General features: G+C 44.8%; 1 protein-coding gene and 1 pseudogene across 1 annotated transcript; both read left to right on the forward strand.

The window, feature by feature from the left end:
* The first annotated feature begins 7,725 nt into the window (after positions 1-7,725).
* On the forward strand, positions 7,726-10,510 carry LOC120682885 (regulator of nonsense transcripts 1-like). Its single transcript, XM_039964909.1, has 5 exons — positions 7,726-8,514; positions 8,610-8,922; positions 9,008-9,260; positions 9,378-10,398; positions 10,505-10,510. Exons 1-5 carry the CDS (start codon positions 7,726-7,728, stop codon positions 10,508-10,510), a joined length of 2,382 nt encoding a protein of 793 aa, XP_039820843.1.
* Positions 10,511-10,975: 465 nt separating this feature from the next.
* On the forward strand, positions 10,976-18,062 carry LOC120682886 (annotated as a pseudogene).
* The last annotated feature ends 5,353 nt before the right edge of the window (positions 18,063-23,415 follow it).

Here is a 23,415-nt window from a genome sequence, read left to right on the forward strand (position 1 = left end):
TTGCCCCTAGGGTCCAAGAACCAATTGGATCGGTGCGTCTACCATGAACCTGGTGGGCTCGACATGCTAGTATTCTTGTGGAACCGTTCGAAAGGGACGACATTGCCTGTCTGAATTTCTCGTGCAACGTCGTCCTCTTTTAGGTTTCACACCGAGATTTGCATGTCGGGCCCACCGGTTCTCAGTCTTAATTTTTCCAGTAACGTCGTCCTTTTTTAAGTGTTCCCGAGTGGTTCCAAACGAAGAGTAGCATGTCGGGCCCAATGGTACCCTGTCTGAATTTCTCATGCAGCGTCGTCCCATTTTTAGGGTTCCACACCGAGATTAGCACGTCGGGCCCACCGGTTCCCAGTCTGAATTTTTCCTATAACGTCGTCCTTTTGTAAGAGTTCCCTAGTGGTTCCACATGAAGACTAGCATGTTGGGCCCAACGGTACCCTGTCTGAATTTGTCATGCAGCGTCGTCCCTTTTTCCGAGTTCCACTCCGAGATTAGCATGCCGGGCCCACCGGTTCCGAGTCTGAATGAGTTCCCTAGTGGTTCCACACAAAAACGCATCCGATGTACTGGATCAAGTCATTAGCCGGATTTAGCATTTAGGATCTAGGGTTTCCTAGGAATGGTTCCTGACCAGAAAACATAATATTTACATTTGGGTATGTTAATATTTCTTGGGTGCCCCAAATATTCCTCACTGTAGAATGGAATATTTACTGTTGGTTATGTTAATATTTCCCGCCCTTGCACGCCTTCCGTGTCGGCGGCATGGAACATAGACTGTTGGTTAAATGTTGAAAGTAATGATACTCTCAGTCGCAATGAACACTCGCTTAGCCCTCTGTTGTGGGCTACACCGTCCCATTCGGCTTCCCCTGTTTGTCTTGTGAACCCTCGTCTGCTTCCACTGTTTGTCTTGTGAACCCTCGTCTGCGCGCTACCCTCCCCCCGCCCTTGCAGATTCCCTCGGCGGCATGGAACATAGCGCTGCGCTCCCGTCTTCCCTGCGATTCCCGGCCTCCACGCAGATACTGTAGCAGCACCTCCCACTGAATCAGCCATCGGATCCCTCCTGGTTCTCATAGAAACCGGTGGATCCCTCGCCTCTGCGCCCCCTACGCTTCCGACTCCGCTGCTCGTCCGGGCCGCCGCCGCCGCCGCCGAGACCGCCCCTCCGACTCCGCCGTCCATAAGGGGTATTTGTTGCAATACTAGGATTTGTCTGCAGACGAATTTTCGAATTCTCTATGTTTTATTTGGTGGTTCTGTTCATATTTCATATATCTCACAAACCCCACGGTTAGTGATGAAACCGATTAAGAAGCTAGCAAAATGGCTTTTAGGCTGCTTTAGCTGCCCAGGGTCATCATGTACGATCGACGTGGCATGTTGTGGTAGCAGCGTCGCCACAAAATGCGACGCGAAGGACGAGAAGGGGGCAAAACCTAGAGTGCCTGATTTAATATCTTTGTAATATTAATTTGTAGTATGTGCCTGATTCCATGTATGGGTGCTGGATTTAGCTGTATTGTGAGATGTGTTTCTAAACCTATAATAATTTAGCTAGGAAGGACCCGTAATTAGTAGGGCATTGTAATGTATTGTGAGATGTGATAACACGTAATCTGTAGAACCATGTCTTGTTCTTATGGAATATTCGCTGTTCTAGATTACTCGCCTGGTGCTTTAATCGACAAGTTCAAAATCCATCTAGAGTGGTGCTTGAACGGACAAGTTCAAACACCATCTAGCTTGGTGCTTGAACGGACGTCTTTCAACCTGGTAGCAAGAAACTGGATGCAAATCTGAAGATACCATTAGTACAACCTCCTGAATGTAACTCTGAATGTGATCAACTTTGAAAAATCTTATGCTGTTTCTCAATATGTTGCTTATTTATGGCGAGTTTAGATGAGAAAGATCTTGAATGGTATCCTCTCTTCTGCGCGGGGTGCAGGTTATGATCTCATCCACCCTGAGGATCATCTCTGCCGCCTCTACCGCGGACAGAAGGATGGCCTGCTTCGCCTTGAACGACTCTTGAATCCCTAGCTTCTGCATGTCTCCGACACTGCCCTTGATTTGTCTAGGACAACATGCATAGGGTGTCATGCAAGGACCTCTCGGCCTTATCAAGCACATGCTCACTCGTTCCCCGCAGGACAATGGTGCAAGCCTGTCCCATCTCAACCCCAGTGAAATGAATTAGCCTGTCCTCCCCAATCATAATCTCTTCGATAACCTTGTAGTGCCCAAGCTTAACAGACTCCGGATTATCAGCTGCCACCGGCACACCAGTACATCTTGATACGGAACGCTACACACCGGTACATCCCAATACGGGACGCTACACTAGTACATCCCGATGCGGGACGCTACTCCCCGGTACATGCTGATACAATAGCCTACGTGGGAAGCTCACCGTGTGAGTACACCAATCCAACTTGCCTAGCGAGTTATCACATCTTAGTCCATCTCCTTTCCCTTTCGACACTCTGGTGGTCGCCGTTGGCTCCGATGCCACGCTACGATATAGCCTCGATATGAGAGAACGTACCTAAAGACAATAACTGCCAACGACATATCGGTAAGTCTCGATATGGGAGGCTACACACCGGTACACCCCGATACGGTACGCTAAGTGCGAAGCTCACCGTGTGAGTACAGCAATCCAACTTGCCCAGCGAGTCATCACATCTTAGTCCATCTCCTTTCCCTTTTGACACTCTGGTGGTCGCCATTGGCTCTAATGCCACGATACGTTAAAACGTACGTAATGCCTACAACTGCCACCAGCACACCGGTACATCTCGATACGGGACGCTACACTCCGGTACATCCCGATACGGGATGCTACACCCTGGTACATGCAGATACAATAGCCTACGTGGGAAGCTCACCGTGTGAGTACAACAATCCAACTTGCCCTGCGAGTGATCAGATCTTAGTCCATCTCCTTTCCCATTCGACACTCTGATGGTCGCAGTTGGCTCCAATGCCACACTACGAGATAGCCAAGATACGAGAGAACGTACCTAAAGACTACAACTGCCAACGGCACATCGGTACGTCTCGATATGGGAGGCTACGCACCGGTACATGCCGATACGGCATGCAACATGGGAAGCTCACCGTGTGAGTACAGCAATCGAACGTGCCTAGTAAGTGATCACATCTTAGTCCATCTCCTTTCCCTTTCGACACTCTGATGGCCGTCGTTGGCTACAATGCCACGCTACGAGATAGCCATGATACGTTAGAACGTACTAATTCCTACAACTGCCACCGGCACACCGGTACATCTCGATACGGGACGCTACACACCGGTACATCTCAATACGAGACGCTACACTCTGGTACATCCCGATGCGCGACGCTACTCTCCGGTACATGCTGATACAATAGCCTACGTGGGAAGCTCACCGTGTGAGTATACCAATCCAACTTGCCTAGCGAGTTATCACATCTTAGTCCATCTCCTTTCCCTTTCGACACTTTGGTGGTCGCCGTTGGCTCCGATGCCACACTACGATATAGCCACGATATGAGAGAACGTACCTAAAGACTATAACTGCCAATGGCACATCGGTACGTCCCGATACGGGAGGCTACACACCGGTACACCCCGATACGGTACGCTATGTGCGAAGCTCACCGTGTGAGTACAACAATCCAACTTGCCCAACGAGTCATCACATCTTAGTCCATCTCCTTTCCCTTTCGACACTCTGGTGGTCGCCATTGGCTCTAATGCCACGATACGTTAAAACGTACGTAATGCCTACAACTGCCACCAGCACACCGGTACATCTCGATACGGGACGCTACACTCCGGTACATCCCGATACAGGACGCTACACCCTGGTACATGCTGATACAATGCCACGATACGTTAAAACGTACGTAAAGAAAGACAAGAGGAGTCCATCAACATCTTCCTCATGCCAACTTGTGGTACTTCTAGGTTGGCAAGCTGCTCCTCACTGCGGAGCCTTTTCCTTGAGCTTAATAGCTTTTAGGCTGCTTCAGCTGCCCAGGGTTATCATGTACGATCGACGTGGCATGTTGTGGTAGCAGCGTCGCCACAAAATGCGACGCGAAGGACGAGAAGGGGGCAAAACCTAGAGTGCCTGATTTAATATCTTTGTAATATTAATTTGTAGTATGTGCCTGATTCCATGTATGGGTGCATTGTTATGTATGTTTGCTGGATTTAGCTGTATCGTGAGATGTGTTTCTAAACCTGTAATAATTTAGCTAGGAAGGACCCGTAATTAGTAGGGCACTAGAAACTGGGGCGCGCCTTTGGCGCGCCAGCTTGGGCTGGTACAGTAGATGACCTGTGAGTAGTATTAGCGTAGGCTATGTCTAGAGGATTATACAATTGACATGGAGGTGGGGATTAAGTGGACAAAGAAAGCAGTGATGGAGTCCCGGAGATCTTAGTTGTAGGTTTGGGAATTTTGTAAATAGAATTTATGTTGTAATTGTAAAAAGAAAGATTTGTACATTTTTTCTTAAGCTGGAAGCTTAATATAAATGCGAAAACGGGTGAGTTCAAGCTAGAATCATGAAAGTTAGCAATCTGTAGACACGTGATGGTATTTTTTTTAAGAAATTAGGGGTAAATATTTATGTGAACGAATTATGAAAATATTTTTTAATTTAAAATTTTGTTGTGTAGCAGGGATTTAGATTTTCAAATTTTGAGTGATTTTTTGTATTCAAAACTTTTTGACATAAAAATATTTCAGTGTCTGAATCATAGGTAGAATGGATTTCATATAAGCATTGGTGTGAATGAATTGTGGAAGTGTTTTGAGTTTAAAAATATGCTCTGTAATAAAGTTGTATATTTTGAAATGTTAAGCAAATTTTATGTTGGACACGTTTTGGTTCGAATGTGTCTTGGTAGTCGAATTGTATGTATAGTGTCGCTAGTGTAGAAGTAATGAATGAAACGGATTGTTACATAATTTAAGTAATATTCGAGGGTATTTCGAAGAAAATTCTTGAGGGAGGAAAAAGACGGTGGGTTGTATTCCAAGGAAGTTAGGGGATTTTTTTTTGCAAAATGTCCTAAGTTCGAGGAGTTTTTTTCGAAATGACTGGGAAACGCAAGATCTGGTATTCCAAGGAAGTTCGAGGACTTTTTTGCAAAATGGCCTAAGTTCGAGGACTTTTTTGCAAAATGTCGAGGGCTTTTTTGCAAAATGGCCTAAGTTCGAGGACTTTTTTGCAAAATGACCGGGAACTTTTTTTGCAAAATGTCCTAAGTTCAAGGACTTTTTTGCAAAATGTCGAGGTTTTTTTGCAAAATAACCTAAGTTCGAGGACTTTTTTGCAAAATGACCGGGAAACGCAAGATCTAAGCCGTCCGCCCAGCCGATCCGACGGCCGGGAATTGCGGGCGACGTGCGATGCCGTGGCCGAGCTTGGGCCGCGACGCAAGATCTGGTATTCAAGGAAGTTCGAGGACTTTTTTGCAAAATGGCCTAAGTTCGAGGACTTTTTTGCAAAATGTCGAGGGCTTTTTTGCAAAATGGCCTAAGTTCGAGGACTTTTTTGCAAAATGACCAGGAACTTTTTTTTTGCAAAATTTCCTAAGTTCAAGGACTTTTTTGCAAAATGTTGAGGTTTTTTTTGCAAAATAACCTAAGTTCGAGGACTTTTTGCAAAATGACCGGGAAACGCAAGATCTAAGCCGTCCGCCCGGCCGATCCGACGGCCGGGAATTGCGGGCGACGTGGCGCGATGCCGTGGCCGAGCTTGGGCCGCATTTAGAAGTATAGAGATTGTAATGTATTGTGAGATGTGATAACCCGTAATCTGTACAACCATGTCTTGTTCTTATGGAATATTCGCTGTTCTAGATTGCTCGCCTGGTGCTTTAATCGACAAGTTCAAAAACCATCTAGAGTGGTGCTTGAACGGACAAGTCGAAACACCGCCTCGATTGGTGCTTGAACGGACAATTTCAAACACCACCTAGCTTGGTGCTTGAACCCACAATTTCAATGACCAGATACATAGTGTTTACACCGGCTCAACAGAGTTATATGTTGCTATTATTATTATGGCATGCTAGTAGTGTTTACACCTCCCATCTCCCTGGTTCGAGCGTTCCGGCCCATCATCGGTTCACGGCGTGATACGGCCCGCTATCCACTTCGCTTGTCCGATCTCTTGTCCGATCCCTTGTCCGATCCCTTGTCCGATCAGCGGCAGCGGCAGAGAGCTGGGCGCGGCGCGCGCTGGCTGCGCCGACAGGCGGGTCCCGCCGCGCAGAGAGAGGAGGGCGCTGGGCTGGGCCGCTGCGGTGCAAAGAAGGAGGAAAAAAGCCAAAGAAAAGAAGATCAGACAAGAGTTCAGACAAGAAGGTTGGGATCGGACGAGTGGGGAACCAGCGCCGCCGCAGCCGCCGGAGGTTGGGATCGGACGAGTGGGGAACCAGCGCCGCCGCGGCCGCCGACGGCCTCTTCTTCTAGGGCGCGTTCAAACTCGACCGCCCAGCGCCGCCGCCCTAGCCGCCGGTTGAAGCTCCACGACGCCCTAGCCGCCGTTTCGCGGCCGCCGTCCTTCGATTTCTCCCCTGTGAGCCTTCCTATTTTCTCCCCTTATCTGAGTCCCTTAGCACTCCTAAAAAAATTCTCCCCTTTCTCCATTTATGTCAATACACACTCTGCCACCCTTTGTAGCTTTCATCATCCAATTAATCCATTTTTGTGAAAAACCTTTCCTCTCCAAAACCTAGATGCCATATGTAGATCATTACCACCTTAAGCTCATGTAACACGTGATTCCTTTATTCCCTGATACCTTAAGCTCATGTAATCACTCTGGTTCTTGTAAATGATCTTGTAATGATCATCAGCCTTCCTGTTAGGACTTTAGTAATGATCTTGTAAATTTGGCCTAAATTGTTTAACCATAGATGCCCCTAACACCTTTGGCAGTAGAATTATCACTCCAAAAATTTAGTCTCCATAGGTCTAACCTCTCCATATCAGCCTTCCTGTTAGGACTTTAGTAGTGATCTTGTAAATTTGGCCTAAATTGTTTAACCATATATGCCCCTTTCACCTTTGGCAGTAAAATTCAATTGAGAAACCATCAGGTATGTTGGTTTATAGGTCTCCTTGATTATAGGTGTTTTGGTTTATTAATTGACGGGATTCTAATTTATTTTGTGAACACCAGAATCATCAAAATGCTACCTGGCCAAACTTTGTTCGAAGAGGTGCTATCATGGTCAGTTCACGACATTTTGAAGCAGCAACGGGCCCCTTTTAAGGTATGAGCCTCTCCCAACAGGCAATATTCCTTATTTGGCACCTGAAACATCTCCATTTCATGGTTTCCATGTTACTACAGGTGGAGAATATTCCCAATGAATTTGAAAACCTTCTGGTCTATACAAAGGCATTTCGTTATCCAACAATAGAAGAGATTTGGAATCAAATCTGCTCTGGCATGGATACCATATCCATAGGCCTAAATGTTGGCCTAGATGTTGAGAAACTCAAGAACAGCAGCAGGCCAAATAAATACGAAGTCAAGCTCATTTCGGGAAAGGTAATGAAAAAGGATATGCCAAAAAGAGGACATATCATGTTATTGTCAAAGAGGGGATTGAACTCAAGCGACCAAATTATCAAGGCTGGCTCCTTTTGCACTATCCTAGTGGTTACCTTGGTCAACGACCATGTAGAGGACTTTCCAGCATCAATGCATGTCTGGCTGTCGCAGTCACCATATGGGGGCAATCCAAATGACCAAACTTCCTACCAAGTTATGCACCTGACTAATCTGATCACTTTTGCACATAGTTGGGAAGTCATTACAGGAGGTTTCAAAGAAAATCCACATATAGTCGATGCCATGTTGGCTAGAAATGAGAATGTGGACAATATGCTGCAGGCTGATGGAAAATTCACAGATAAGGATTTTGGATTGAATAAATCACAGAGAGATGCAGTGGAAAGTTGCTTTTCAGCCTCTGAATGTTCAAAGCATTCTGTACGTCTAATTTGGGGGCCACCTGGCACAGGTAAAACTAAAACAGCTTCAGTGTTTCTGCTTATGATTCTAAAGTCTCTAAGGACACATAGAACTCTTGTATGTGCTCCAACCAACACAGCTCTCGTACAATTGGCTTCTCGTTTTGTTTGTCTACTTGAAGAGTCCACTGAAACCAGCTATTTACTTGCGGACGTCATTATGTTTGGGAGTAATAAGCATATGGACACTAATAATAACCTATCAAAAATTTTATTGGACCATCGAGCAAAGGAAAAACATGCTAGGAACAAACTCTTGGAAAATGCAAAACTTGTATTTTGCACTCCTTGTGGTTCATCTAGGCTCACAAAAAATCAGCAATACGACACCTTGGTTATTGATGAGGCAGCATACCTAAAAGAATGTGAGTCGCTGATCCCTCTCGCAATTTGTGGGATAAAACATGTGGTGCTTATTGGGGATGACAAGCAGCTACAACCAGTGGTTAAGAGCCCGGTATGTCTTCACTATAAAACCATTTGAATCTTTCCTTATGTTACCTGTTATTATTTCCTATTTTTTCTCCTTTCTGCTAATTTCCAAATTTCTAGATTGCTGAAGAGGCTAAGTATGGACGAAGCCTGTTTGAGAGATTGAGTGAAATTGGCCACCACAAGCTGTTACTCGATGAGCAATATAGAATGCACCCTCACATCAGCAACTTTCCAAATAAAACATTTTATAGTGGAATGATTAAAGATCGCACTGAGGCTAGTGGAGTGCCCAACATTTTTATCGGTCATAATTTTGATCATTATTCATTCATTAATGTTAGAGAAGGTACAAAAAAACAAATTGGAATGAGTTTAGTAAATGAGGCTGAAGCTGTTGTTGCAGAGACGATCGTTGACAGACTTGCTAAAAGTACAGTCTCTTAACTTTTTGGAGGTTTATTAAATATGATTCGTTTATGGCTGATCCTTATATATTTGGTCCAACTCTACTGCAGCATGCACCTATAAGGAGGAGAAAATCAGTGTTGGTGTAGTATCTCTATATGCAGCCCAAGTGAATGATTTGGAAGAAAGACTTGATAGATTTAAGGAACATGAGTTTCTTTCTGTTAAAGTACAAACTGTTGATTCATGTCAAGGTGATGAGAAGGACATAATAATACTTTCAATGGTTCGATGCAATCATGGTGGGAACATAGGCTTTCTCGATTCTGATAGGAGAGCTAATGTGGCCTTGACAAGAGCAAGGTATGTTAGCTTTTGTTCCTTTTTTGTTGGCAAGAAATGCCTTTGAATCTTTGACAAATCAATATTCCACTACATTTTTATTCATTTTTTTATTTAAATGAATTATTTAACTCGCAGGAAACACCTTTGGATCCTTGGACATGAAACAACTCTCCTGAGAAGTAATTCAATATGGTCTAAGGTAGTCCAAGATGCAAAGGAACGCAATTTGCTCTTTCATGCTCACTTAGACATGCATCTTGCTGAAGCCATTAGTCATTTCAGAAAGTTTGCTATATATGCACAGAGCACAGGTGACATCCTGATAGAGGCCACAATCAATGAAGCAGACAGACGAGTAGATGCAACAATAGAGGAAGAAAACATTGGTTCCTTGCCTGGGGATATGCAAAGAAATTCAGATATGGGTCAGGACCAAGTTTCCAGTCTATCTCTACCACAATGCGACCAATTTGCAGTTAACAGCCCAGTAGGGACCGCAATAGATGAAGCCAACGTTGAATTCTCACCCAGTCATGTTCATTCAAGGAAGAGGCCCTGTCCTTTCTGTAAAGACCAACTTGCCGTACCAGAAGTTGCACAGGCAATAGAAGCTACAGTAGAGGATAATGACGTGATTATAGAAGAGCTGACCCAACTAGCTGAGGGATCAAATGCAATGAAGGACAATAAAAGAGCAAAAAAGGCAAACCCTTACGAGCAGGCCAGATCTGCAAGAGATGGTCGTTTTTGGTCCACCGAGCAAGAGAAATTGTACAATAATGTTTATAAACAGAAGGATTTTGCGAACAACAGATGGATCGATTGGGAAAGCATGAAGCAGTCCAAAGAGATGCTTGATGTTGAGAAAAAATGTAAGAACATTAATCTTCGTAAACTGATGGGTATAAGAAATGATTGGCATGAAGAAACAGTCAAACAGTTCTTCTCAACATTCTACATAAATCCAAGTAGGACCTCCCTGACATGGATGAGTGGCATAAATAAGAAGATTACTGTCACTAAGGGATTTTGTGAGAAATTACTACTTGGTGATCCCCAACACAGTAGTAAGATTGAGGATAAGTTAACTCACACACAAGAAGTCATGCTCAACAATTTTGAAAAGGATGGGCTTTTTAGTGCAGCAGATCGTCTGGTGAGAAAAACCATCTACCCTAGGGCTGGAAGTAGAGATAAGACTCACAAGGACATTAGGGTCATACTATATCATATTTTGACTGAGAAGCCTTTCGACATTGTAGACATGATGTTTAGGGAGATGGAAAAAACTCTCACCGATCATAGAATTTTGATTCCATATGCCCCATACATCATGTTACTGATTGACCATGTAAAAATTGTACCTGAAACTGAAAAGAACCGAAGTCACCATGTGTACAACATTGAGCTTCAGAAACGTGAAAAAAGAAATGGAACGGGAAAAAAGCATGGAAGAAGCAGAATAGCAAAGAAGGCAGCGGAAAAAAACTAGAAGTGGAGCCGAGCAACCAATCTACCAAGTTACTTCGAACATTCATATCAGCTTGATCTGGCTCGTGTGAAGGAGGTCACAGGATGGGAGCGGGTGGGCCACGAGGTTGAGCTTCCTGCCTGGCCGGCCGGCGCCCGCCAGGGTGTGAGTGCCCATTCTCTGCCTGACCATTCCTAGGAAACCCTAGATCCTAAATGCTAAATCCGGCTATTGACTTGATCTCGATGGGGGTGTGGATGGGATGGCGAAGGTAAATGGAAGGGAGTGTTCAATTGTCCAGTTGATTAGATGTGCTTCACAGAGAATTGATCTCTTTATCTCTACAGGTTTTTACCTTTGGTTCAGTACCTCTCAAGTCTTACTTACCTGATGGTGACATTGATGTCACTGCTTTTAGTAATAGTGAAGAATTAAAGGAGATTTGGGCAAACCTTGTCCGGGATGCATTGGAGCGTGAAGAGAAGAGTGAAAATGCTGAATTTCATGTAAAAGAAGTCCAGTATATTCAGGCAGAGGTATTTTTCAATGTGACAATTCCAGCATGTTTTTTTTATATATTTTTACTGCTGTATAGGCACCAGAATTACCTCCAAATGGAGTTGCTCCTCTGCTAAGTTCTAACTATGTACATATGTTGGAGTTTCATTTAGCATTGTTCCTGCATTTAAAACTTTACAATTCTGTTTAAGTTATTACCAGAAGTTGCCAATAGTACTTTGTGCTATATGAATGGAGGCAGAACAGAAACTAACAATATCTTGAGCCAAAGTTCATTTTAGTAATATAGCCATTGCTGCTTCTACACCATCCTTTGCACAATATGGTGTGGCAAAATAGCTATGCTATAGAATTCCAGAAGATTATGCATTTGATGGCACTTCTAGGTTCTATGTACAATAAAATGCATCCAATGGCATTTTCTCGCTCCCCTTCCTTATCTTCTTTTGCGGATTGTGTCACCTTTAATTATTTGGCACTTGTATTATTTTGCTTTTCACTCATTTTAGTCTTTCTCATATGTGTCATGTATCATGCACAGGTCAAGATTATTAAGTGTCTTGTGGAAAACATCGTTGTCGACATCTCATTCAATCAAGTCGGTGGACTATGTACACTTTGTTTTCTTGAAGAGGTGTGTTCTTATTTTCAAATATAGAATAATTTGTATGTGCAGACAAGTTGCTCAAAAATTTACCATTTATATGTTAATACTGTAAGAATTTTATATTGAGTTGAATAACTGTGCTTGTTGCATCTAGTACCTGGCTCAAATATGCTTGATTTTTCTATCCCTACCTCTTGTAATGTTTCCACATTTTAATAGATCGACAACGTGATCAGCCGAAATCATTTATTCAAGCGGAGTATCATATTGATAAAGGCATGGTGTTTCTACGAGAGTCGTATTCTTGGAGCTCACCATGGTCTTATATCTACCTACGCATTGGAGACACTGGTTCTGTACATATTTCATATATTCAACAATTCTTTTACTGGACCTCTTGAGGTGAATTCATGTTATGTCATGCAGCGGAACCTCTGCGGAAGGATAGTGGTGAATGTTTGCTGAACAAGTCCTTCCTGGATACGTGTAGTTCTGCGTATGGAGTTATGCCTCACACCCAGGATAATCAGGGTCAACCATTTGTTTCCAAACACTTCAATGTTATTGATCCTTTACACACAAACAACAATCTTGGAAGAAGTGTCAGCAAAGGTAACTATGAGCCTACTTATAGATCATCCTATAGGTGAATTGAACATAGTAAATGTTCTTTGGTTCACCTATTTCCATGAAATTGATGGTGTACTGCGTTTGATTTAAGGATTTTTGAATGGGATGCAATGATATCTGTAATTCATCCACTGTGCATGTGTTAATTGGTTGCTATGTTACCTCCTTGTGTAATTTATGTGTTCTACTGATATATGCATAAGTGGCCAGCAAATCAAACCAGTGAAGTTAAGAACCACCATTCTTTGTGACCTTTAATAGGACCTCCCTGAGCAGTGTTGCGATAGCTGTATCTGTCAATACTTTTGTTCATTCTTACATATGTTGAGTTCGTAGTTTACAGAAGAAATCTATCTTACTTTGACTGTCTAGCACTTAAATATTAAATTTTCCCCTGTTGTGTTTGCATACTCTGAAAAGTAATCCTGTCAATATTTTGTCTTATTGGCCATTTGATACTAATAATGATTGATTCGGTCTCTTAAGAGGATTCAAGTTTATGGATTGGATGACTACCACTTTTTTTTATTTGTTTAATGAGAAGTTGACTAGTTTATTCTGTACAAGGACAACAAAAATTTGTCATTTGTTGAGTTGACATTTGGTTCTGTAGGCAATTACTTCAGAATACGCAGTGCTTTTGCTTATGGGGCGAAAAGGCTTGGAAAGTTACTTGAATGTCCAAAAGAAGATTTAATTGCTGAATTGGATCAGTTCTTCACAAATACATGGATAAGACATGGGAGTGGAAGTCGCCCTGATGTGCCTATTGCAAGTCCGGTCGATGTGCAGCCTCTGAAAGTTGTTCCTTCTGTATTGTCAAACAGTCACAGAAGTGTAACAGCATTTAAGAAAAAAGTTGAAAATCCTAAGCTTCTTGCTAATCAGGATAATCTTCATGTGGATCAAGCTAATCTTACTGAAGTTTTTCATGGTTATCCTTCTTCTCAGACAATTCAGAAAAGTGACCTACATTGTCGTAATCTGCCAAGAACAGTTAATCCTTCTGTTTCTCATTCTCAGTACCAAAAGGTGAATGTAGCACAAAAAAAAAACTCGGCCGGGTGGGGAAAGACCGTCCCACCGGTATTATCTAAGAGAAGACTAGGCTTCCCCGACCGAGAAAATCCCCGAACCCTGGCCCCGCCCTGACACTGGGAGACGTAACCCCTGGGGACTACCTGCCTGGGCCATGTAAGGGTCCTCAGGCCGACCTGGGGCCGGCTCACAACCAGTGCTTTGGCACACAGGGCCAGCGAGGGGATTTTTTTAACCTCAGCCTGAAATTCGCTCCCACGGGGAGTCGAACCCAGAACCTGAGGAATGCCGCTGGGTTCCTCTAACCATCTCAGGTAGATGCCCTTTGGCGAATGTAGCACAAGGAAATGCCAAGGTCTCTGAACAGCTTGAAATAAATCACCCCGCTGGATTGATGCAAGCTGAAAGGGATAAGAGAGTGCCAAATGGTCTCTTTGTCAATGACAGGAATGGGCAAAACAGGTCTAGATTTGCAAGAACCCGATCTAGCCCTGAACTGACAGATTCTTCTGCTGAAGGATTTCGTGGTAGGGGGGCAAATGTGGTTGGTATGGAAAAACCTTTGAAGGTTGATTACGGCAGCAGAAGAAATATCATGGTTCCAGAAGTGTCCAGCAACCACAGCACCAAGTCTTCACAGGATCAATCAATGTCTTCCTTGAACTCATCTCACCCTAGTGCAAAGGCAGTCTCTGACTCAAATAGCGTTTCCAGCAGCTATCGTGAAGATAATGGTTTTGTGATGAATGAAGAACTTCCTACTGTCTCTGAATCATCGGATATGCGCCATGACGAACAAGTTCTGGTTCATTTAATGGAATCCATGAAGTTGCATGGATTCAATTGCCAGTGCAAATACCTTCTCATCTGTCTGTAACAAATTCCCATTTACTGGCTCCAGCAGGTTTTTCACAAAAGCATCTGGCTGCGGTTCCACCAGCTAACTTAATTGGGGCACCATGGTTGCCCAATATGCAGTTCCTCTGTGGATTTGTTCCACCACCAACCCAGTACATACACAATCCAACTTTTGCAACAAATGTTGGAGATGGTAGTGAGAGTGAGAAGCCTATTGCATCAGATGCAAGTCATGATACTGGCAAAAGTTGGCATGAGTATGGTGTTGGATATTCTAGAAAATTTGGTTCTGAAGAGAGAGATCCTTGCATTTATGATAGTGATGGTAAGGAACGCTCCTCTTTGCCTAATGGTGTGCACGTTGCCCCCTTGGAAAGGTGGACGGAATTTGCTCTTGAGAATAATGGCGTAGATGATGAAACCTATACCAGCATGTTCCAACATCAAACAAGTAACGAAGCGAATGGAGTTTACTAAGAGTAGTGGTTATGTGAATGTACCTTCTTCACATGCCATTTCATCCAGAGGCAAAGCTTTGGATGCAAGTTCGTGGGACGAAGGAACTGTAAATACAACAAGATCATCTGGAGACAATTGGGGAAGAAGACCTGCCTTTGCAGCACCAGCCACAATCACGCATAGCAAGACCAGTTGGCAGATGGGAAATGTCACTGAGCATCTCCCATCTGAAATTGATGACGGCCCCAGGAATATGACAGTTGTACCAATCATTAATGAAGCTTCTGAGATAGTAGCAGGGTCCGATTCTTTTTCAACGCAATCAAGAACTAGTCAAGTAGCAAATGATGTTGATCCATCACAAATCGCCATGCCTAATCCATTGTTTGCACCTTTTCTTATTGGTTCCCCACAGCCGAGACAAGCTGATAGCTCTGGACTGACTTTTGTTCCAACAGGTCCACTAGTTCCTTTTGTTGTGCTCCCATATGTTCCAGGGAATGGCGATGGTTCTGGTCCCCAGTTTGACAGAAGCGAGGGAATTGATCAGCTTCCTGGCAATATTGCGGATCGAAATTTTACCTCAACAGATTCCAGTGCTACCTCAACAACATCATGCAGTACTATGACTGAGCCATCTGGAGAACACAAACCTGACATTTTGAACAGTGATTTTGTTAGCCACTGGCATAATTTACAGTATGGGCGACTGCCAGAATGCTTATCCCCTAGGTCCTGTTTTATACCCTTTTCCGGCTCCACAAATGTATTTGCAGGGCCATGCTGCATGGGAAGGGCCTGGAAGGCCACCTGCAGCAAATGTTAACTGGACACAGATGGTCCCCCCTGGTCAACGAGTATTTCCTGTGATGCCTCTGCAACCTGCTACAGAAAGAGGTACTGGCGTTCTTCATAACTATGGTGAAGATGCTCCCAGACACCGTGCCGGAACTGGAACCTACTTGCCAAATCCTGTAAGAATCTAAAAATATCTTTCAGTGTCTTATCTTATGCATAGACAATTTGTTAGTACTACTATATTAGAAAAATGGAAACTTAGAAAGCTTGATCCTTTATTGTATTACCTCATTAGACTTTTGGTATGTGGCTAACAGACTCCAACGTAACTGCACTTCTCAAAAGTTTGTACTCATTTCAACTCTTGATATGGGGGAGGTTTTCCTACTGAGTTACTAAGATCTATCCAATTTAGCCAAATTCTTCCGTTCCATCCAGTGCCTCAGTTGATGATCATAACTATTCATAGTTGGATACTGCTAGGCCACTTTGGTAAATTTCGAAGTTTTAACTGGCTAATTAGATTTTTAACTCTTTACCTGTCAGATTCATGGGAAGATTTCCTTTACGTCATAATGAATATCATAGTGCTTGGGCTCCAGAATCTAGACACAAGCAGCAAACTGTTTTCTATGTGGTTGCTACCTTTGAGTCGCTTATTGGTGAAAATTGCTCTGTGCTAGCTTGTTTTATTTATTATTTGCCAGTGTACATCATTCTGAAGTTCGTATGCTACAAACAGTTTCGTTGGAACCAGCTATATAACTGTCCTGAAGCTTGTATGCTAGAAACAATTTTGGTGCTTTTAAGCTCTATATGAAGGATGCACTCCAGATAAACTTGACTAGAATCATAGTCTTGAAAGTATTTTGAGGTTCAACAGAATCTTCCTTTTCTGCCAACCAGGCATTTTTTCATTGAAGGATTCTTTATTTGTAATGGTGTTCAGTCAACTTGAAAGCTCATGTGTTACCCACCAACATAGTGAAATCATAGCAGAGCTTTAAGGGCAACCTAGACCGTCCCCCACTGTAGCAACGTCCTAAAACAAGTAGTAATATTTTAGCCTGCTGATTGATAAGCTCCAAAATTGTGATGATTAGATTGTCTAGGTCCTAAACTTCATACATCGTTGAGAGTGTTTAATCAGTAATTATGAATCATCAGCTAAGTGTATTATGTGTAGTTGTGGGACATGAAGAAAACTAATGAGTTTGTTTCAGGACTGAAATAAGACATTTGGAATATGGCTTCTGTAGGTTTTCTTTATGGCAGTTCTACTTTCTGTAACTCTAGGCACAGTGATTTCTTTGTTCCAAAAGAGAGAGATTTATTAGCAAGCAATGGTTTATGAAATTGATAGTCTGGACTGCAAGATACTAAACTGTCAATTCTTTGGCTTCTGTTCAGAAGGTTCCGTATAGGGACAGGCACTCAAATTCAAGAAACTACAGAGGCAGTTATAATGGTGACAGGAGTGACTATAGTGACAAGGAAGGAAGCTGGATAAACTCAAAACAACGAAATCCTAACCACAGCTATGGACGTAGCCAGTCGGAGAGGTCTGGCATGCGGTCTGATAGACAGGCCAATGATGAGGGTCAGCCTGATAGGCCACGCCGAACTTATAGAAATGACTCATACAGGCATGAAGCAAGCTCTCAATATCTTGTGCAGGGCCAATCTTTTGGATCCACAAGCTCTATGCGCAGACAAGGGAACACAGCGCATGGGGTTTATACACCACAATCTACAGCTTCAAATGGTCCCAGTGCTGTATCTGGCCCTCCAGGACCACCGTTTTTTATGGTGTACTCGTATGAACCAGGCACAAATCATGGTGCATCCTCATCTGAACCAATTGAATTTGGTTCTCTTGGGCCACTCCCCACAGCAGATGGTGAAGACATACCACGGTCGTCACGCCAAGTTATGCATAATGGTTTTTATGGGCAAAGGCGTGGTCCATATAGGAGTGGTTCCTCTCATTCCTCTCCTGATCAACCATCCTCACCTCAGCCTCGCAGGTAGTACTTGTTTCTATATTCTTTGTTCATCACTGTTTCTATTTTCAATCTTAAACGTCTTGTGCTCAGTAAATACACGATAGCAGTTGTCGCCAGTAGGTTTTAACCTATAGCTAAAATTTACAGAAAATGAAGGATTGCTGAAGTTTAAATTTGTTATGTGCTCATTTGTTGAAGAATATGGTTCAAAGAGATAGTCGGCTTCATATTTCATGTTATTGAGGACAATATAAAATAGTATATGCAAGCCACAGATCATGATTCTGAATCGTTTAGTTTAATTTTCGTGCCTCAGTGGATCTTTCATAGTTTTTGCTGAGAAGAGATCACCCTGCCATGGTTAATTTGTCACATTATTGTTATGGTGATAATGACCAGTAACCTCAGCTGCATATATTATCAACGTTTGCTCATTTTCTGTGGCCTGTGGCCTTCATGCGTCCAAACTATTTACAGACTGTAAGTCTGTTGAACTGATGCCTGTAGCAGTCGCAAGTACAGTAAATAGTTAATTGGCGCCTGGTATCCAGTTTCAATGGTAGAAATTAGCACGTAGCCACACTAAACTAATACCACATCCGCGAGTATGTTTGCCATGGGTAATTGTGCCATCAGCAATTTGCTTCCATGAATTTTTTTATGTATTTACTTTTAAGTATTTAGCAGCATTTGGTGGCACAAAGCTAAAATTTGTTTTTGTTCATTTTCAATGTAGTTTGAATGATGCCAAAGTCACTTGATTTGGCATCGAAGCCCTGCCATAGCAAGGTCCATATCTGTGTTCTTTGTTGGAATTTCCGCCAATGTCTCCACCTGGGCGCACTCCGCCAATGTATCAACTGCTTGTAGGGGATCTAGTGAAATGTTGGCGGGTTATTTCAGAACTGAGGCCACCATTCAGTCGTGTAACAGTATAACCTTGGAATATTCTACTTCAGAACACACTTCGGTTTCTTCATGGACTAGGACAATTTCAAGAACTTGCGATGGTGTGGCAACGGTGATTTGCTGCTGCAGATGCACTTTCCGCTTGGTGCATGTACATTGTAATAAATTTTGAGGTCGCGTGATGGTCGTGTACATTCTCTTGATACTCCCAGTGCGCTCGGAAAGAACATTTCGTCGGCCTTCCTAGATTAGAACCCCCATGGTAATAAAAAAGGCAATTCCCCAAAAATAGCAGCGGCGACCGGCGAAGTGTTCCCCCTCCTCGTTTATATGCTAGAGATGAGGCCGTCAGCTCGCTATTCCGCTCCAGTTCTCTTCTTGAGCTCCGAGATGAAGTCCTCCCGCTCCTGTTCCGACATGCCCTCCGTGGAGCAGTCCCATTAGCATCGGCACAGCGCAAAGATGCATCTCAGGGAGCGTGAACAAACAGGTTTACTTCTCCTTGTTCTTCTTGGACTTCTCGAGCAAGTCCTGCAGCACCTTGGAGTTCTTGAACCTGTTATCGAACTCGGCGTACTTCTGGTTCTCGGCTTGAGAGCGCAACAAAGGAAGAGAAGGTTTTCCGTCAGTCAAGAGGGCCACAGAACGAGAAGTCCAAGTCAGGAGGTAAACTCCGTCCAAGGCTAAATACAGGCAAGAGACCGATAGCGAACAAGTACCGCGAGGGAAAGATGAAAAGGACTTTGAAAAGAGAGTCAAAGAGTGCTTGAAATTGCCGGGAGGGAAGCGGATGGGGGTCGGCGATGCGCCCCGGTCGTATGCAGAACGGTTTTGCTGGTCCGCCTATCGGCTCGGGGCGTGGACTGTTGTCGGCCGCGCCGGCTGCCTAAGCCTAGGAGCGTTAGGTGCCTCTGGAAGCTGTCATCGGCACGGCCGGTTCTTGCGCGCCGCAAGGCATGTCCCTCGGGACACTGCGCTGCAACGGCCTGCGGGCTCCCCATCCGACCCGTCTTGAAACATGGACCAAGGAGTCTGACATGCGTGCGAGTTGATGGGTTCTTAAACCTGGGAAGCGCAAGGAAGCTGATGAGCGGGAGGCCCTCACCGGCCACACCGCTAGCCGACCCAGATCTTCTGTGAAGGGTTCGAGTTGGAGCACGCCTGTCGGGACCCGAAAGATGGTGAACTATGCCTGAGCGGGGCGAAGCCAGAGGAAACTCTGGTGGAGGCTCGAAGCGATACTGACATGCAAATCGTTCGTCTGACTTGGGTATAGGGGCGAAAGACTAATCGAACCATCTAGTTGCTGGTTCCCTCCGATGTTTCCCTCAGGATAGCTGGAGCCTATTACGAGTTCTATCAGGTAAAGCCAATGATTAGAGGCATCAGGGGCGCAATGCCCTCGACCTATTCTCAAACTTTAAATAGGTAGGATGACACGGCTGCTTCGGTGAGCCATGCCACGAAATCGGGAGCTCCAAGTGGGCCATTTTTGGTAAGCAAAACTGGCGATGCGGGATGAACTGGAAGTTGGGTTACAGTGCCGAACTGCGCGCTAACCTAGAACCCACAAAGGGTGTTGGTCGATTAAGACAGCAGGACAGTGGTCATGGAAGTCGAAATCCGCTAAGGAGTGTGTAACAACTCACCTGCCGAATCAACTAGTCCCGAAAATGGATGGCGCCAAAGTGCGCGACCCACACCCGGCCATCTGGGCAAGCGCCATGCCCTGATGAGTAGGAGGGTGTGGTAGCCGCTGCAAAACCCGAGGCACGAGCCTAGGCGGAGCGGCCGTCGGTGCAGATCTTGGTGGTAGTAGCAAATATTTAAATGAGAACTTTGAAGGCCGAAGAGGAGAAAGGTTCCATGTGAAGGGCACTTGCACATGGGTCAGCCGATCCTAAGGGACGAGGTAACCCCGGCAGACAGCGCGATCACGTGTGTTGCCTGAAAGGGAATCGGGTTAAGATTTCCCGAGCCGGGACGTGGCGGTTGACGGCGACATTAGGAAGTCCGGAGACACCGGCGGGGGCCTTAGGAAGAGTTATCTTTTCTGCTTAACGGCATGCCAACCCTGGAAACAGTTCAACCGGAGGTAGGGTCCAGCGGTCGGAAGAGCACCGCACATCGCGCGGTGTCCGGTGCGCCCCCGGCGGCCCATGAAAATCCGGAGGACCGAGTACCGTCCACGCCCGGTCGTACTCATAACCGCATCAGGTGAATAGAATTAGGAGCAATTTGTGAATAGAATTAGGTCAATATGTCCTATGCTCCAACTGAGCCCAATTGCGAATAGAATTAGGAGCAAGTGAAGAAAACCAAGAGAAAGTCGTTCCAGTCAAAGATAAAGAAAATAAATGCACACGCAAAAGCATCATTAAAACTGGTTTCTCCTAACTGCAAGACATATTGACTAACGTGTTCCCAAGTTGTACGAGAATCATCACCATTAAATTTAGTAAACTCAGGAATACGCCAACCAGCAGGAAAAGGAGTAAAATCAAACTCAGTGGGATAAGATTTCTGATATAAACGTGTGGTACCCATGTCCACCCCAAGCTTACTTTTAATCGCATTTGCCAGATCCTCTTTGAACTTAAGGAGATTGGCTTGATAGTGCTGGCTGGTATAAAACTTAGAAAAACGATGTGCATTAGAATTTCCATGCGCCATCGTCTGTGAAGAAGTCGGGATCGGTCCTTGGTTAGGTCCAGATCCTCATGGCCCTCCCACTACAGTAGTAGTGCGAGGCAGTGTATACAGTGACAATTCATTAGTTCGGCTAGGGGCAGCCAAACCTGGAATTGTCTCGAGAGGCGTCGGTGACGGTACTGAGTAATCGGTCTGACCGGTCTGTGGGACCGGTCCGACTGGTGCTATGTGCACGGTCGACAGTGGCAGGGTTTGCCCTGAGAACGAGTTCGGCGGCATACCATAGAGTGGTTCAGATGTGAACTCAGGGGTAGCCGAACTCGGATCTGATGAGTTAGGATCTGACATGGGTTGTTTACCTTTAAGTGCATCAACATCACTACTCAAATTAATTAAAATATCACCCGCAGCAGCTTGTGCAGCAACAATCTTTTGATCCATCATGGATGACATTCTATCAAACATATCAAAGGGAAAGAGGCTTACATTGGGGATCTCTTCAATCTTATCCTTGCTAAGCTTGAGAGATGGCAGCACAAACTCCTTCACCCTCTTGACGAGGCCACCACGATCCTTCTTGAAGCCCCTCAAGAATTGTGCCTTGATGTGCTCCTCCACGAGAAGGTAGGCCTTGCGCTCCTCTTCGGTGAGCTCCTCCATTGTAGCCGTGATGATGTTTTCCTTGTCGATCTCTGAAGAGCCCATCTTCTTCAAGGAGTAGATTAGATCGGTTTTAAAACCAGATTAATCCCTCCTCAGCGGAGTCGCCAAAAAGTGTGTTGACACAGAATCGTGCCAACACACTCGAGTGCGCTAGAACGCGCAGGAGATCATCAAAACGATCTAAACTAGCGATGCCCTGGTGGACCGGTCTGACCGGTTCCACAGACCGGTCTGACCAGTGTGGAGCAGGGAACCACAAAGACCTAGAAACGCGAGCTCGGGAGGGATCCCGTCGGAGCTTGCGTGGCTAGGGTTGCTCTGAGATCGGCAGGCCACTCAGAACGTCTTCAAACGCCGTAGAGACGAAGGAAGAAAGCAATCTAGGGTTGAAAAAGGCTAGGGTTTGAGAGATAAAAGTAATGCAATTTTTTGTATTGATTCGATTGGGATTAACCTCAATCGGCCTTAGCCTTTATATTTATAGGCCGGGGAAGACGTACCCCTTCACGAGTAGGATTACATAAGGACTCTTTACAAAAACCCTAATTCTACTCGGACTGTACAGACCAGACCGGACCGGTCAAACCGGTCGGCCTCAGCAGGTGTCAAATTTGGCTGTCAACACACCCCTTCACTTCCACTTCCAGCCCTTTATATACCCCTCATGATGCGCTTGAGAACTCATAGCAATACAACCAGCCACCGCACACAGGACGTAAGGTTTTACGTGATTTTGCGGTCCGAACCTGTATAAATCGTGTTTTTCCTTGTGTTCTGTGTGACCATTGAGCTACGTGTTGATCCAGACGCCCACAAAAGCATTGCGTGGAACACCCCGTGGTGCATTGCCGGTACAAAATACTGACAATTGGCGCGCCAGATAGGGGTGTCTGCTTAAACGACATCGCCACCTCCATGGCTATCATCATATACGAGTTCAAGATCTATTGGACATGACCATTGGGTTGGCTGCGCCTGTTCGTCTCACCGTCGGGTGGGACGTGGCTGTTCATCTACCGCCGCCTCCAGGTTTTTCTTTGTTTCGTGATTTGTTGCTCTCTGCTGGGCGGATGTACACCCCGGGCCACCCGTGCCATGGCCCGGGGTTCGGCCCAAAAAATTGTTGAAGAAGCCCAAAAAATTGTTGAAGAAGAATAAATATACTATTTTGCGATGCCACTTGTTGTATGTTTTCTATCTTTTCATTATGTTCTCGTGTATCTTTTAAACTATGAGTTTATCGACGTCTGGTTTTTGTCACAACTATATTTAAAACGCGGCCCGGGTTCAACTCAATCTTGGTTCCGCCACTGGCTGCGCCTCTTCGGTTTTCAGCACCTCTTCGGTTTTCTGCACCTGTGCTTTCTTCCATTCAACGTGACATCGATAAACCTGCTGCGCCAGTCTCTGCTGCGCGCGAGAATAAAAAAAAAATCGATCTGCTTGTCCACTGCGTATCCGGCTCCTGCTATGCACACGGATAGGAACAAGGAGATCGCTGCTATCTGTCCTGGCGTGGAGAGGATCAAGTGCCGCTGCGGTGCTGCCTGCTTCTGTACCGTG

Source organism: Panicum virgatum, chromosome 7N, assembly GCF_016808335.1.
Source record: "Panicum virgatum strain AP13 chromosome 7N, P.virgatum_v5, whole genome shotgun sequence".
Taxonomy (NCBI): Eukaryota; Viridiplantae; Streptophyta; class Magnoliopsida; order Poales; family Poaceae; genus Panicum; species Panicum virgatum.

Excerpts from the sequence above, each read along its gene's own strand:
- LOC120682885 (XM_039964909.1), top strand. The coding sequence starts at position 7,726 with ATGCATGTCTGGCTGTCGCAGTCACCATATGGGGGCAATCCAAATGAC. Across the intron at positions 8,923-9,007 it reads CGTTGACAGACTTGCTAAAA|CATGCACCTATAAGGAGGAG; the intron begins GTACAGTCTCTT and ends ACTCTACTGCAG. Across the intron at positions 9,261-9,377 it reads GTGGCCTTGACAAGAGCAAG|GAAACACCTTTGGATCCTTG; the intron begins GTATGTTAGCTT and ends TTTAACTCGCAG.